The sequence below is a fragment of the Antrostomus carolinensis genome, unplaced genomic scaffold (genome assembly GCF_000700745.2).
Source record: "Antrostomus carolinensis isolate BGI_N321 unplaced genomic scaffold, ASM70074v2 scaffold21203, whole genome shotgun sequence".
NCBI lineage: Eukaryota > Metazoa > Chordata > Aves > Caprimulgiformes > Caprimulgidae > Antrostomus > Antrostomus carolinensis.
The window spans coordinates 1-17558 of record NW_010303410.1 but is presented as its reverse complement, the minus strand read 5'-3'; the positions used below and the strand labels follow the sequence as shown (position 1 = coordinate 17558).

Genomic DNA, 17558 nt, shown 5'->3' with positions numbered 1-17558 from the left:
TCCTCTTGGCTCCTTCTCACCTGCCTCACCACCGCCACTGGTCCCCCCCCCCCCCCCCCCGCCACTGGCAGGGTCAGCACTTTATAGAAGGTTGAGGCTGACATTCCCCATTTCAGTGAAGTCTAACACCCAACACAAAACAGAAGGGAGCTTTTGCCAGGATGCTCGCAGGGGAAGCCTGCTTGTTAGTACCCTGATTGTTTCACAATTCAGCTGGCTACCAGAGCCGCTCTTGCTAGCAACCCAAAAAGAGCTCTAGCAGGGAAATAAGTTATTGCTCATGTAAATTTCAGTAGCTGCTCACAAGAGAAGCTGACTGGAAATTGCTAAGACAAGAACATTTTTATTATTTATGGAAAAATGGGTACCACATAAAACTCCTATGACCCAGTACTGGGCTCAAGGACAAATTAAAAGACTCTTTGCCACAACCAAGGTCAACACATCTAGTGTGAGGTTGCCAGGCATATCCTTGTCTCAGTTCCCCTTGAGTTTTTTTGCCAAGCATCTGGAGGAGGTGAGTTTTAGTGTGGAAGAGACAATTAGTACAAACATTCCAGCTGGCATTTTTTAGTGAAACAGATCTCACACACACCAAGCTGAGTCTTCACATACAATACAAACATCCATATGTCTGTGTGTGTATGTATACCTGGCACACGATGCCAGGTCTCCTCCAGGACTGAAGATCAGTTTGTTCTGTGTGGACATGCTAATAACTCTTCATCACCTCTGCCTCCTATTTTCAGACACTTTCAAGATAATACAAGTGCTGGTACGCACACAGTCTTTTAGACTCTTGTTTAAGAAAATTCACAAAACTAGGAAAAAAAATGCTTTATTGAAAACAATATTGTGCTTAATATTTTGTTATTTCACATTCTATTTCAACATTTCATGTTATCAGTTGAAGTATTACAAGATAATTAACTTTCTTTAAAAAAATACAGAAAATCATGGTAGCAAAATAGTAGCTCCACCCAAAAATAGTGCACAGCAGGCTCAAGTATAGAAACTAGACATTTGAAAATACATCTCTTCACATACAGTGGTGCACTGTATATGGAATACAATTAAAAAGGCTGACATCTGAGGGTTACTCATCACTCCAGCCAATCCACGCAAGGACTTCCAGAAGAAAGGCAGTCAGTGTTTAGCATTTCAAAACAGCAGCTACAACTAAACCACAACTGGTTGTTCATTAAGGGATCATTTACTCCAGCTCCAGAGTAATGAAACACTATTAAGTCCACTCATCTCAACACTAGGTTAAACCACAAGAGCAAACAGAGAATTGAAAGTATTTCTGGCTATGTTTCACTGCCCACCAGATGAGTTCTTTCTTCATTATCACCAGGAGGATTTTGCAGGCTGGAACTGGAACTGTTTGTACAAGGAAAACAACAGGAAGGAAGAAACAGGTTTAATATTCTCTAGATACTTCTATGCAATACCAACATTATAGCAAAACCACCACACATGGTGTGGAAAGAGCGAAGTGGATCACTGGATTTGGTTACCCACTATTGCACAGAACCATGTACTATTGCTTTCACACTTATCACTTCACAGAATCACAGAATGGTTTGGGTTGGAAGGGACCTTTCAAGGTCATCTAGTCCAACCCACTGAGCAGTGACATCTTCAACTAGACCAAGTTGCTCAGAGGCCTGACCTTGAGTGTTTCCAGGGATGGGGCTTCTACCACCTCTGTGGGAAACCTGTTCCAGTGTTTCACCAAGTAAAAAAATTCCTTCCTCATATCTAGTCTGAATCTACCCTCTTTTGGGTTAAAACCATCACCCCTTGTCCTATTGCTACAGGCCCTATTAAAAAGTCTGTCCCCATCTTTCTTGTAAGTCCCCTTTAAGTATTGAAAGGTTGCAATAAGGTTTCCCCAGACCCTTCTCTTTTCCAGGCTGAACAACCCCAATTCTCACCAGAGCAGAGCAAAGGGGCAGAATCACCTCCCTTGACATGCTGGCCACGCTTCTCTTGATGCAGCCCAGGATACCATTGGCCTTCTGGGCTGTGACTGCACATTGCTGGCTCATGTCCAGCTTTTCATCCACCAGTACCCCCAAGCCCTTCTCTGCAGGGCTGCTCTTAAACCCTTCATCCCTCAGCCCCATTGATATCACAGGTTGCCCTGACCCAAGTGCAGGACCTTGCACTTGGCTTTGTTGAACCTCATGAGGTTCACATGGGCCCACTTCTCAAGCCTATCCAGGTCCCTCTGGATGGCATCCCATCCCTCAGGCACGTCAACCACACCACTCAGTTTGGTGTCATCTGCAAATCTGTTGATGGTGCACTTGATCCCACTGTCTGTGTCACTGATCAAGATACTAAACAGCACTGGTCCCAATATGGACCCTTGAGGGACACCACTTATCACTGATCTCCATCCAAACATTGAACTGTTGACTACTACTTGCTAGATGTGACCATCCAGCCAATTCTAGCTCAAAGACACTCTCCTGGAAGAACCATCAATAGGGTTTGCTCATTAATGTCACAGTCCTGTTGCTTGTATAGAACAGGTATTCCCTGGTTTAGGTGTCTGTTTAGGTCAGTAAGGATCTAGGAAAGCATACAGACAAAGTATTTAAGCAGTATTTTTACTGCTCAATTTGTTATTCATTATCAGGTTGGTAGGGAGGAAGAAATGGAAGCACAGCTTCCAAAGGTTTGCTTTATATAGCTGCAGGTAAAATGAAGAATAGTTATCTTGGCATACCTTCTCCTTGTTGTCTCAGTGATATAGAATATTCCAGTTGCCAGACCCTTTGAGGAAACAGACAGTTACTAACCACCTTATGCAATAACTCATAATTGCAATAGATATAAAAAGCAAAAAATGTGTAATTACTTACACTTAGCAGTACACATCCTCCTTGGATGGCTGAGGCCCATTCAAAACCCAGCTTTTCATTTAGAAATCCTCCTAGAGTGGGACCTGCAAATGCCCTGCAACAAATCAAAACTGGCATCCCAAACAAGAAAAATACCATATTCTCAGAGAACTTGTTTATTGCATTTTGTGGCCTCTCTCCATTAATTCTCTTTCCTTTGTTAACAAAGAGGTTGTTTTCCACAGACCTAACTTTCCTATAATACACAATAAGTATTAATTCTTTGTTTGCCATGGCCCCAATAGACCTGTCTAGTTAACTCTCAGCTGGAAATAGGATCCACATCAGAAAGCTGAATGCACTCTTTTCTGTATCTGGAACGGCTTAGAGGCTCCATTAAGGACCATGTTCTAACAGGGCATCTACATCGATCAGTTCTACCATAAAATAAATTTAAACTCTCATCCCTCAAAAAGTAAACCTCCCAAACTTCAAAACAAAAATCTGATAGAGATAGGCAGGTGGGAAGGCACATTGTGACAGACACGGTCACTGCAAGGTTGAGCTGTATGGAACTGCCGTGCACCTTCATGCCTGTCTATGATTGCCATGAAAGGTCATGCAGCTGCTGTCACTTCATGCGAGGTCTTACATGATATGGCCTCTTGCTACAGAAAGGGACAAAACTATGTAAAACTAGAGAGACTTCCTGGATGCAAGTCACATAATACAACCATGTTTGTTCACAACATGAAACTGGGGTTTGGTAACTTTATATTACCAATATCTGTACTGAACCCTACATCAAATAAACAGGACAGCTAGAACTTGAGTCAGCTTGGAAAAATGGTGCAAATTTCTACCAAAGAAACTCACCTACAACCACAGAGGACTACAAGGACTGATGAAAAAAAATCCTGGAAGTGGCTGTAAACAGGGGCACTCTGTCACATCTCACTAAGTGACAACTCCAAAGGGTCACTCAGCCAGTAGCACCTTTCACTCACTTCTGTGATGACCACTGGGTAAGAAATGCAGACACACTCTGCTAAGCTACACAAACACAGATCTTGAATAATGGCTGCTGCTGAAAGAGAAGATTCTATCCTAAGCTAACCCAGACAAAAGGAGGCAAATGTAGAAAATGAAAAAGAGGGAACTGAATCAGTCAGGATGTGATAGGAGCAGATACCTTCTAGCTCACCCCATGTGGGACAACTTAGATTTGTCAAAAAATAGGGTCTACCTCTCTCTATATTAAGCATTAACTATTTCAGTGACAACAAAAATGGCCACACAGAAGGGCAAGCTAACATTCCCTTAATCACTGCAGCTTTTTGATATTCTGGGCAATGCACTTCAAAGAAGACAAGTTCAGAGTCCATTCCCTTTATGGAGTAAAAAGCTTTGTTTTAACCTGTCCACCAGGTGCCTGTTTAGCATGAACCTTTTGAACCAAGGTCAACACAACGACTGTAATGCAAGACTTCTGGCTGTAATGCAGCAGGCTTTCATGTGGCAATAGTGTAAAACAACCAAATGCTCACAGCTTACAAAAAGGTGACTGTATACCTACCCAAGGGACCATATGGCATTGAAGAGCCCAGACACCAGTCCCAGCAGACTCAGACCTTCTTCAAATCCATTCTCACTGCAGAAAGACAGACCAGTTAAGACTAGCACAATACATGATTGTGTCTCAGTCTACAGCCTTCCCTTATACAGAAGGTTTTTTGCCTCCTTTTAACTTACACACAACATAAATAGTTAACAAGCAAAAGTGTACAGTGGAATCATGTCTGTTCACCCAGTACTTTCTTTGCTGCCTCTCTGGAGGATGGCAGTGCTACTTCTCAACTCTGACGCCTTCCGAGTGAGATTCCCAACATCACACCATCGCTCATTCCCCATATTTCATATGGCAAGTGTAAAACTGTGGCAGGTCACTTGTAAGAAGGAAAGACCTTGTTCCAAAAGGAACATACTAATAAGAGTAAGTCAAGACTGTTCTAGGTCATTACTGCCAAGTCACATCACAGACCTTGTACTGTGAGCACTCCTGTAGGTGCAGCTGTTAAAGCCAATGCAGTCTGAAAATCCAGTGAAAACTGATTGCTATTCTTTGTCCTCAGAAGCTGAAATAAATCTTATGTATATGAAACCACACACAGGTCGTCCCATGCTAAGAGACCCAAAGTCTGATGGACTTCAGTGTATTCATAGCACTGATGTACACATTTACAAAATTATATTTGGTATATAATGACTGGGGTGCTCAGAAAGAAAAAAACTAAGACGAAAGAGCTGTGGAAGCATTTAAGTGTTATTTGCTGCCTTTGTCTCAAAAAGGGGGAAAAAGGCCACACCAAACCCCTGCTGCATATTCACCCCTGAAAATTAGTTGCAGTTTCCTACTGTCAGTAACACAAAACATGTGTTGGACTGAGTTACTTACTATGCACATTGCAGTATCTCTGGAAACACTGGGATAGCACTCATGCCAAGGGAAAAGCCAATCAAAACGAGCACCAGCACAAACATCCACAGCTGGCTGAAAGAGAGGCATTTAAAAGAAGTCAGCTGCTGTTTCAAGTAAAGACCCCATTTGACTGAAGACTGTTATATCAGTTCTCCATGACTGACAAGAAAACTATGTTTCTTGAAGCCAAGAACAACTCTAATTGAACACCAAAACTTGAAAACACAGTTCTATGCTTAAAAAAAGACTTCGTAAAAGAATTTGAAAATCCTGTGCTCAAATTAAATATTTACTATCAAATGCAGTTCATTTTAAGAGGAGCACATAGAGAAGAGGCACACAGATGAGCTTAACTCAGCAATACATACATCCAAGCTCCAGACTTGGTCTGTTGCACTAGTGAAGGATTTGCAGCTAAAATTTTGTGCCTGATACACATTATACCCAAATAGACTTAGCTAAAAAAAAAAAGAACATTGAAGATTTTACTGATTTCTTTTTCTCACCAGCTCAAATGTATGATCTCACCAGTTTCAAATGTATGATCTTCTTTAAAAATTAGAAGTTTAGGAAGGAGTTGACTAATTCTGCATATTAGCAAGCAAGCCTATCATCATCTTTAACAGAGTATATAACCTGGGACAAAAGAACTGTACAGCTGTTTTGTAAATGTAGCAGAGCGTTTTGCTGAGAATTAACTTGAGAGCTATGGCAAGGCAGCGTTCACGTGCAACAGATATTGCCTGTACTTAGCTAGCTGAAAACCAAGCTATAATCTGGCATTTTCCTCAGTAAGCTATACACAGAGAGAAGAAAAATCAATACTGCTGCACAGCCATACACTTAAAACCCATAGTTAAGAAACACTGATGAAATAGAGAAAATTGAAAAATAAAAGATAGATAGATAGAAAGAAAACTTTGGTTTGCTGCACTGGAAATGCCACAGAATTGGCAGGAAAGGGAAATAAAAAGCAGCATTCATCCCATCACACATTAGCACATGAGCAAACACAGTAAAAAAAAACAAAAACAAAAAAACAAAGGAAAAGGATCTATTTTATGAAGCTGTAAAATCTCCATTTTCAGATGCTTCCACTGCTTTGCATTCATAGTCCCATATTAGAAATTAAAAAAAACCAAAACCCTGTTTCATGGTTAGAGGTGCTAATTATAGACTTGTGGACATACATGAAAATGGTCATGACAGCTATCACAAAAACATCACATAAGAGGAACGGTTCAAGAAGAGGCAGTTCTGTACCTTTCAATGTGCAGTACAGGAGCAGGACCTAACATGAAAAAGCACAGTGCTGCCATTAAGCCTCCAGATACCAGCAACCACTTCCTGAGGTACTGTGGAAGAAAAGGAAGAGGTATATAATTTAAAGATGTGAATTTGTAATGTAACTCTTTTGTCCTTCCTAATACCCCTTATCTAAATCTTCATCCTCTAAAAAGTACTGCTCCTGTAGAGACCATCATTACACACAAACTGGGAATTCACAGTTTCTGATAGTTCTGAACACTGTGAAGAAACACTGAATTCATGTTTCCTTGCCACTAGGGCAATCACTGCTTAATACAGAGATTTCTTCAGGATAGTGAGTAGTAGTGCTTCTCTGTTAGCAGAGTATTTTAGGTCTTACTCTTCTGTGATTAGATGTGGACAAAAGCACAAATAACTGGGACGTTTTCCCACTCTGCATTCCATATTGGCTGGAAACAGATTGTGCTTCATTCACCAGAAAAGCTCAACACATTTCAATTACAGAGTACTTGTCCAACATTCTTTACTATTTCAGACATTCTTGTATTACCTGGACCTTCCAAAAGAGACCTTCAAGTTGGCAGTACTCAGTGCTCGTGCAAGGTCCTGAAACACAGATCCCTTCACAGGACCAGGCCTATGTCCACTGCTTCAGTATGGGAAGTCCTCCAGTTTTAACTAAATGCAAAGAGTGCTTCACTAACCCTGCACAAACAGCAGGGTAGTACTTACTGGCAGTTTGTCACTTAGAAGTCCAAGGAGGGGAGAAGACAGGGAGTAAGAGAGTGCCAAACCGAGGAATACCAAGCCCACATAACCAGCTGGGAGTTTGAACTATGAGAAGGAAAATAAATAAAACAAACAAAAAAATTCTCAATAAACCATATATGCTGTATTAATTAAAGAACAATCCAAGGATTACATTTTAGGTCAAAATACTAAATGCATTATTTTAAGTATTTTACTGATACCATGCAGAGGTTTTTCAAGCATTTGAAGTCATCAGCAGAGCTCCAGTTTCCTTCACTTACACTTCTATGCATGGAGTGACAACACCTGATGCAACTGTGCTCAGATAAAGCCCAAACAACCTCTGGAAGAAACACTATGATATGTTCCTACGCCAGCACACTGGATTCTAACAGCACATTTGAAACAGACACTTCAGACACTGAAATTTAGGTGGATTTAGTCTTTACCTCTCCAACCCAGTTTTATTTCCACTGAGAAAAGCATAAATACTGTAGTCATCCAGTGCTAATCAGGGCATCTTAAAGTAAGTAGTGCTATAAAACACAACTATGGCTTTTCAACCAAACGGAGATTTTTATGAGAATGAGTAAGAGGCTTTTTGCAAACACCTCGAGGTCTACATTTTCCTAATGCAGAGTCGCATTTCTGTATTGAAACAAAATGTATAGTGAACCAAAATCATACTAGTCTCTCAAATGAGTGCTATAACTACCACTCAGAAGGAATTTCAAGATGTTTTATGCGGCATGGGCTAAATAAATATTCACTATTTCCTTGCCATATTGCAAGCACATGATAATAACTTTAATTTAGTGGTTAGAACATCTTGCCAAGTAGGCTACAGCCCTTTCATGGCAAGTATCTGTTAGCACAGAGCAGAAGGAAAGCAGAAGAGCCACACCAGTGTGCAATATTCTACAGTAGGATAATTACAGATGCCTTCTGGGTGGTAGAAGAGATACATTCACATCTCCACTGATGGAAGAGGTTAGCACCAAGTCTCCATCCTGGATGAGTGCTCTAAATTCTGGACTAGACAGAGGAAAAGTAGGAGCACTACAACCTGTGAAATGTTATTCCCTGGAAAAACAATTAATAAATAAACCACTCAAAAAGCATTGCCTAATTTCACACTGGAACAAAACCATAAACCGTTTACTTCAAATTCGTTACCATAAACACTGTGGGGAAAATAAATAAATCAACATAATTAAGTAGGAAACAAATAAATAAATATTAAAATAAATTAAAATTAAATAAATAAAACAGCATTTGCCTTTTTAATGAGTGAGTGAAGACATCAGCTGGCAGGCTATATAGTTACAGTCAGTTTAATTTTGGCATCGCTGTAAGAGAAGGCAGGGTTGTGACATCGTGTCCCCAAAACCAAATACTCACATCAAGAGATAAAATGCTGTAATTGGTTGTTGCAATTTTACAGAATTTGCTTTCAGAAAGGTGGAAAAAGTCCCTAGTTTACAAAACCAGCTGTGATTCCCTGTTCAAAGAAGGTACTCTGCAGCTGAAAGCCAATTAAGTGGAAAAAGCATGTATTTTAGAGGCCCTACATTTCCTCATTCTTAAAGTTACCGAGACTCATCAGCAACAGATGGTGTAAATGGAAACTGATTTGTCAGTACTGTGGAAATCAAGCTGTTTGGAAATCAAATTATTAACAGTTAATTAAAGCAGTGTACTTGGACAAGGCTTAATTTTGTTTGGGATATTTAAATCATACTTATAACCAGTTGTTTACTGTTTAGCAAGTTAACAGGACTTACCTTCTCTAGGATAAATAGAGACATTGTGGGATCCAAAAAGCCCAAGCATGCACTTAGAGAAAATATAGTAAGACAGAGTAGTAAGACTTTTGGCAGAAGAATGAGCTTCCAAAAGGACTCCTTGCTAGGGATTGAATCTGTTTCAAGAGAAAAGGGGGGGAATTGCATTATTTTCAGCAGCATGAGCTCATGACTGTTCATCTTGCTTCACAAAAGAAATCAGTATTTCCCTTTTACGAATGCTATTACTCTTGTTATCCAACAAATGAAACTCAATAGTAGGCTATTATGCACAACACTATTTTTTATGTTAAAAACCTGAACTTGATAGGATTTAACAGGAAAAAAGGAAATTAAAACAAACAAACAAACGACTGTATTTAAGAATCATAGAATGGATTGGCTTGGAAGGGACCTTAAAGATCATCTAGTTCCAACTCCCCTGCCATCAGCAGGGACACCTTCCACTAGACCAGGTTGCTCAAAGCCTCATCCAACCTGGCCTTGAACACTTCCAGGGAGGGGGCAGCCACAGCTTCTCTGGGCAACCTGTTCCAGTATCTGACCACCCTCACAGTAAAGAATTTCTTCCTCATATCTAATCTAAACCTGCCCTCTTCTGGTTCAAAACTGTTATCCCTCATCCTATTGCTACCTGCCCTTATAAAAGTCCCTCCCCAGCCTTCCTGTAGGCCCCTTCAGATACTGGAAAGCTCCTATAAGATCTCCCCAGACCCTTCTTTTTTCCAGGCTGAACAGCCCCAACTCTCTCAGCCTGTCCTCATAGGAGAGCTGCTCTGCTCATGGCCTCCTCTGGACCTGCTCCAACAGGTTCATGTCTCTCCTGTGCTGAGGGCTCCAGAGCTGGACACAGGACTCCAGGTGGGGTCTCATGAGAGCAGAGCAGAGGGGCAGAATCACCTCCCTCAACCTGCTGGCCACGCTTCTCTTGGTGCAGCCAAGGATATGGTTGGCCTTCTGGGCTGCAAGCACACATTGCCGGCTCATGTTCAGCTTCTCATCTACCAACACCACCAAGTCCTTCTCCTTAGGGCTGCTCTCAATCCATTCTCTACCCAGCCCATATTTGTGCTTGGGATTGCCCCGACCCATGTGCAGGACCTGCATTTTAAAGTTACTTTTTTTTATGTCTAGAAAAGACTAACAGAACTGTAACCTTGCAATCACAATCTTTAACTTTCTGTCTAAGTAGGACCATCTAAAATGTAATAAAATTTATACAACCTCCAGCACTTCAGTTACACCCCTTGTTTATTAATTTTAACATTACTTCATTTTAATCAGATCTGCAATCATTCAGTACAAACAAACCCCTTTTGTTCTCCCTATAATTCTGTTTCCTCCCCCCCCCACTATTAACCCCTCAAACATGTCAAGATCTCTTGTTTTACACAAAACCTATCCTCAGTTTTTCTTCAACTAGCTGCAATGACAAGCTGTTACAAAGCAGACACAACAGATCCTTTACAAGCCCTGAAGCTAAAAAGACAAAAGAAAACAAAAATTTATCTCAGTGCACTTCCACACAGAGTTCTTAGTGTTTGCAGAGATGGGCATGAGGTGTTGAATTCATTCCAGGCCATCTGCACGCATTAATTTTAGTCCATATTAAAACACAGGCCTAATCAAGATTACAAGTTCATTCAGCTGGAGCTTTGCCTTCTGAGTTGGATCAGACTCTAGAAACTGATATTTTTCTAAAATACTGTTATATACATGAGAAATTAAGGTGATTGAAGGAGGCAAGAAGAAGGGTGCTTACCATATTTTGGTAATATGCACATATTCACAGGCACCAAGACCAAGACTATGCATCCCAGTGTAATGAAAGGGACCTCATAACCAAATGATTGATACAAAAAGCCACCTAAAGGTGGGCCCAACACCAGTCCAAGTCCTGTAAAAATTTCAAGGCTGCCCTAAAAGATGAAAAAGAAAGCAGGCAAAAAAAAAAAAAAAGAAGAATACTGAGAAACTCCAGCGTAACAATAAATAAAAGCCATCAATGTTTCTGAAGAGCAGCACAACATAGTCAGACTAGTGAAAATAAAAAGGTACCAAGGGAGGGTAACAGCTAGTAGAGACCTTCACAAAGTGGGATATTTCACAGGAATTTTGCAGTTGTCTGCATGACAGCAATAATTTCTTCTGCTTCACTATGGAGGACCACCTGTACTGCAGCATTAGTTGCTCTGCTGTTACCTAACTCATCCAAGTCCTGAGGCAAGACAAATGTTCTACTGATGGAAAGCATCTGTGGGACAACTCAGGCTGGAGTGATCATCTCTCCCACCTGCTGTCACACTCTAGCCTGAAGGGGAGGACCCAAACAAGCCTGCTGGGATGGATCATTATCTCCTGGGAAGTGGTACAGGTGCCAAGTTAAAAGCTGTCTCTCCTATTTAAATTACATTTTAAAATTTACAAACAGGAAGCCTTAACCTTACTAGAATCATAGACTGGTTTGGGTTGGAAAGGACCTTTAAAGGCCATCTAGTCCAACCCATCTGCAGTGAGCAGGGACATCTTCAACTAGATCAGGACTGCATAAATCCAAAACATGATTACCATGTATAAGCTCTTTTCCAAAGAAATTGCCAGCTCCTCACTGCTGATATAATTTAGTAGTTTTTTGCTAGTTAGGATGCCATATTTTTATAGACATTTATTTACAGAAGTAATTCTACAGCTTAACAACAATATCAACCACTCTATGATACTCACAAGGTTAAGGTTTCCTCTCTGCAAATTTTAAAGTGTAATTTAAATAGGTAAGTAAATTAACCCTGACTTAATGGGATTTAGTTATCTATCATATAATCTGATTTAAAAGTAAACAAAATTCTGTGGTGGCAGCACAATAAACAGGATGCACAGCTGAAAAATGGTTTATGGTGGTGAAGGTCACCTCCAGACCACAATCAAAAGTGCTACACAGCTGTGACTTGGCAGCAACCTTTATTTAATTTTATTAAATGTTCTGAAGGATGTTCTTAACATTTGTTCATTCATTAAAATTTAACCCAGTTATTTCTGTCAGTCTGTATTTGAATTGAAACTAGAATTTATTGAAGAGAAGAAAGCAGCATTTTACTAAATACAAAACTTTTTTTTCCTAACACCATAAAAATTGACTAAATAAGGGTAATATCTCTGGTTGAAATGAATCATTGATGACCTGAAACGCTGCTGCTTCTCGTATATCACTTTTATCAACAGATTAGAAAAATAAAACCAAACTTGTTTCCAGTTTTGCATCTTTCAGTCATTTAAATCAACACTATTTTAATGAATTGATTAATTTTTTTTTAATCAATCCACATGGATTCTTATTATCCATGTAGAATAAGACCCTAGAAGCTGTACTAGTATTTTAATAGTCTGATTTCAACTGAAGAGAGATCTACTGCCATCAATGACCAGCCGTCTTCCAAACTTAAGCAACTAATGTATACTGCTTAGCTTATATCTAATTGGAGTTATGCTAAGGTCTAAGTTTGTTATAGGATTGTGATTCTAGACTACAAACAAGCATCATGTGATGATTTCAAATATGCTTGCACATACAACAGCAGATTTCCTCCTCCTGCTTTTAGGCTGCCTTCTGGCAATTTATCATGTTGCACGTACTCAACTGTAACAGTTTTTTGCACTTACCAGGACAGTAGCTATGTTATTGGGAAACACCTTTGCAAGGATTGAAAATGATGCTGTCATTGCTGCTGCAAAACCTACTGCATCCATTGCTCTTACTAAAAAGCACAAACCAATGAACATTGGTCCACTTGGCACCTTGTCCAGCATTCTGTAAAAAACCACAAAAACCGAAACAGTAAATGGAGATCTCTCAGAATGCAACAAGTCATCTGCTAAAGGCCGTGGAGCACCATTTCTTACTCATTAAAGGACACAGTTACAAGACACTCAGTGCTTTATATTGCCACATCTTTTTGAATCACATTGATGAAGTAATTCAAACTCTGGCAGCTTTCTCCTTTTCACCTTTCTTTGTTGGTGAAAAGAGCACAAAACACCTACCCTGTGGAAAACTCCAATGGCATCTTCTGTTGTATTTCTGTCCTGGTTTCAGCTAGGATATAGCTAATTTTCTTCTCAGTAGCTAGAATAGCACTGTGTATAGGATTTAGAATAGGTTTTGGTATGAGAAGAACGCTGATAATATACTGACGTTTTTAGAAATCAACAACTTCTCAACTTCCCATGTTTTGCTAGTGTGCAGGTGCACAAGAAGGGCTTGTGCAAGCCGGGCAGGAGCACAGCAACAGACCCAAACTGGCCAATGAGATATTCCATATCATACAAGGTAATGTTCAGTCTAGAAATAAGGGTTGGCTGAGAAGCTCTCTTTCTCTTCTGGGACTGCAGTTTTGGGATTTTCTCTCCTCTGGGATCGCTAGCCAGGAATGGGCTGGGCATTGGTCAGTGGGTGGTGAGCAACTGCACTGTGCATCACTCATTTTTATATTATATTATCATCATTATTATAATTATTATTTTAATTTTATTTCACTTACTAAATTCTTTTTATCTCAACCTATGAGTCTCCTTACCTTTGCCGTTCCAATTGTCTCCCCTGTTCCCCAGGGTGGGGTAAAGTGAGCAAGAAGCTCTGTGGTGTCTGGCTGCCAGCCAGGATAAACCATGATAATGTCACAGCTTTTCCAAGCAACTGTGCAAGGAGTCTGATGCAATGAGTTACAACTATGTAGTAAGAGCTTCCTTCATTGTTAAAAAACCTTCTATTTTGCTAAAATGAGTGGCTTAGCCTCTCTACCTGCCAGGCAAAGCTTTTCACTTGCACTCCATATTTTTAAGAAAAGAAAAATAAAACATTATGCATAAATAGTTGCCTTATTGCTGCACTTTGTCAGACTTCTTGCTGTTCATGAACTACAGTAGTTATTTAAATACATAGAACCTTCCACCTTTGCTTTCAAAGTACTAAACAGGCTCTGAAACCTACTGAAAGGGAGAAGTGTTCCTTCTGCTTTACAAGGGATAGATAAAAAGTAAAGATGTAAAAAAGTTAGGTGACCTAATCCACACCCAAAAGATGCCCAAGTTTCCAGTTTTGTTTTGTGTCCATCTTTTCATACGGATGAAAATGATCAGAAGACAAATACAACAAAACCAACCAACAAAAATTACTCACCCGAACAGAATGGTCACACATCCAGAAACAAACATGCCAGCGACAAACATGAATTTTGCTCCAATATATGTAAGCTGTAAATTAAATACCTTTTTTACATGTTATTATTTCAAGCATAGATCAAAATCTTTCAAAGTAAGTTACTGTTAAGAAATTAAAACATTACAGGTACTTCATAGTGTATGTAACTAAAAGATCTGGAGACACTGCTCCTGCTGGTGTGCTTTCATGCAATATTGAACCTAAAAATATTCTAAACGGTTAAGTGACTTAACCTAGTTTCCAGAATGGTAAGACAATGGTACATTTAACTATTTCACAGCAGCTTCTGTAGAGCAGCAGGTTACAACAGCATTCCTCATTATAAGCAAACAGAAAGTAATACATTCCCCCTCCAGCACTGTCAGTGATGCCAAGTCAGCCATACCTGTCATATACATGGCTCAGGAGAGTCAGTGGACACTCATTTTAAAGCAAATTTATCACAACCTTTAACAGCACAAAGCTTTGGCATAGGAAGCACTGCAGCTTCAGGGTTCCCCATTTGTTATCAGGGAAAGAACCCCATCTTCCTTCATTGCAGACTCCATCCATCACCAGGGTGAAGGACAATGAGAGGCATGCCATAAAGCTAACTCAATCCTGTAACGAAGTACAACTGAGCTTCTAATTCCATGCTTTAACTTCCCCTGAGGACAGCAGGTGTTTCAGACTCTTTTCTCATTCAGGCCTCAACAAAGTCTCTGCATTTCAGCCATTATTACTAAAGCCCCTATTTTGCTGGTTCCACTGAAAACCTCAGAATTTCTGACCTCTAGACTGTCCATCTTTATTGGTGTTCACATCACCTGTCTGTAGTGAGGATGGCACACTCACTCTCTCCCCTGCAAAGCACTTGTTGAGGGTTGTGCCATAGTTGAATGCCATCACATGTACTGCAATTGGACTTACCAATGGCAATTGTGTGACACCTTGATGAGCCACCTCACCACCAGAGAAAATCATTCACCCTGGGGTCAGCAAAAAGAGACTGTCTAGTCAAGAAAGAGAAGACTGTAACACTGCAGCAGCCCCAACTTAAGAGTATGATCCTGAACAGCCCTAGCCAGAAATGCACAGACAGCAGGGCTCCAGCATATAAACAAACAGACTGTTTTACAATTTATTTGTAACATATCCAGCAGGAGAAAAAGCCTAAACCTGTGGGACAACTGAAGATGCAAGAACTGGAGACATTTATCTCTCATTGCTGTATAATGATGTGGAATGGGAAACAGTCAGCCACCAGAGAATCATAACAGGAGGAAATGTTAACAAAAAGACAACATACCAGAAAAGAAGAAGGTGTGTAGCTAACTAAAGAAAAAATAAACAAAACAAACCACCTTAAGAACCTCCCAAAGGCAAACAGAATATACCAGTGTGTGCATTAAATAAAATGGAGGGTAGAGGGAAAGGAGGTAATAGAAATTGATCAGCAGATTACTCTGAAGCAAATGGAGCAGTTAACCAGAGAAATAAACCTGCTACATCTCCACCACCCTATGCTACCCTCCAGAACTGTAGAAGAGTAATTTTAGGTTATACTGACAAGACTTAGATCAGACTGACTGGCCAGGCTCTAGTTACTTCAGACACAAGCCTGCAGGAGTGCTACTGAAGAGACATCTTTTTCCACAGCCTTGGAGAACTATCTTCATGTACCAACCCGTGTCGTCAAAGAAGTAAATTACAGCTTCAATTATACTTACATAATTCCCCAAGATTAAAGCAGTCAGGAAATTGACCAAAGCAAAACATCCAAAAATCAGACCAACAACAGTATTACTGGTACCTTTTCTTTTTGCCTGAAAAAAAGAACACAACTGTGTAAAGATGGAGGCAAATTCTTGAAGTGAATAACATTCATGCCTTGTATATTTAATTTTTTTTTAGTTCTCCATTAGCACAGCTACAAAGCAATCGCCTTTCTCAAAGGCAGTAGGGGCTCACAATGTAACAACACAGCAATTTAAAAACATGTTGCACTTCTATTTAAGCTATTCTGCTATTCTTAGCTAAGGCTGAGAAAGCTGTAGTTGTTCAGCCTGAAGAAAGCTCCAGGGAGACCTTATAGCAGCCTTCCAGTACCTGAAAGGAGCCTACAAGAAAGCAGGGGAGTGACTTTTTACAAGGGCAGGTAGTGACAGAATGAGGGAGAACAGTTTTAAACTGAAAGAGGGTGGGTTTAGATTAGATACTAGGAAGAAATTATCTCTGGTTGCCCAGAGAAGTTGTGGACGTCCCCTCCCTGGAAGTTTTCAAGGCCAGGTTGGATGAGGCAACCTGGTCTAGTGGAAGGTGTCCCTGCTCGTGGCAGAGGGGTTGGAACTAAGTGATCTTTAAGGTCCTTTCCAACGCAAACCATTTGGAGCCTGTGATTCTATATGTAATCAAGGGAAAAGCAATGTTCATTCCTCAGTGAACGGAAACACTGTACTGTTTGCTGAACTGCTGAACACGTGACAAGTCTTTATACGGGTGGCTTCTGATAGTGTGCAACAGAGCTAGCTGCAAGGCTTGGAACCCTCGCATGGCGAGAGAGCAGCAAATAGAGGTATCTGTTATCCTCACGCTACCATGCCTCCCCGTAACAAGCACCAGGCAAATTTCTGACTTATCCAACTGGCAAAATACACATACAACCAGTACACAAGAATATTTAGAGCAAAAATAACCTTAAAATTTCTTTATTAATAATTGGGAACAACTTGGTCATGAGAGAAATGAACTTCTGTTGCAAAGGCACCATGACCTTTTTTTTTTTTTATTCTATATTTAAACTTTGTATTCACTCAGCATAAGCAGAGGTTATCTGTTTTTCCCTCTAGCTAGTAGGTCAGGAAGTGAATGATGGTCCAGCATGAGCTTCAACATGCAAAAAATAATCTGAAGAGTAGCTGGCTAATTTGTTTGTTTACCTCTAAAGGGAAAAAGGGTCCCAGGATAGAATAACATATCATTGAACTGAAGTTTATAGTAGCTGTCGCAGCCATGGTAAATAACTGTTCCCTGGTAAACCTTCTCGACTCCTCACCGGGTGCTTCTGACACGCCATCCTCTTAACATAAAAAAGAATTTAAAAAAAGTATTTTAAACGGATAAGAAGGAAACACCATTTGCAAATCAGGTTTGAAAACTAAAGCCCGCACAAAACTTCTGCCCACCCGGCTCCGGGGAATTCAATC

The 17558-nt window shown here is 40.2% G+C and overlaps 1 protein-coding gene across 1 annotated transcript; it reads right to left on the bottom strand.

Moving 5' to 3' along the window:
• Nucleotides 1-931: 931 nt before the first annotated feature.
• Nucleotides 932-17427, bottom strand: SLC18B1 (solute carrier family 18 member B1). Its single transcript, XM_029084046.1, is given in 14 exon segments — nt 932-1383; nt 2741-2787; nt 2877-2970; nt 4432-4506; nt 5311-5406; nt 6551-6591; nt 6594-6689; nt 7336-7437; nt 9138-9274; nt 10921-11077; nt 12816-12963; nt 14332-14405; nt 16083-16178; nt 17292-17427. Coding segments are annotated over 14 exon segments (1311 nt in total). The 5' UTR covers nt 17367-17427; the 3' UTR covers nt 932-1310.
• Nucleotides 17428-17558: the final 131 nt, after the last annotated feature.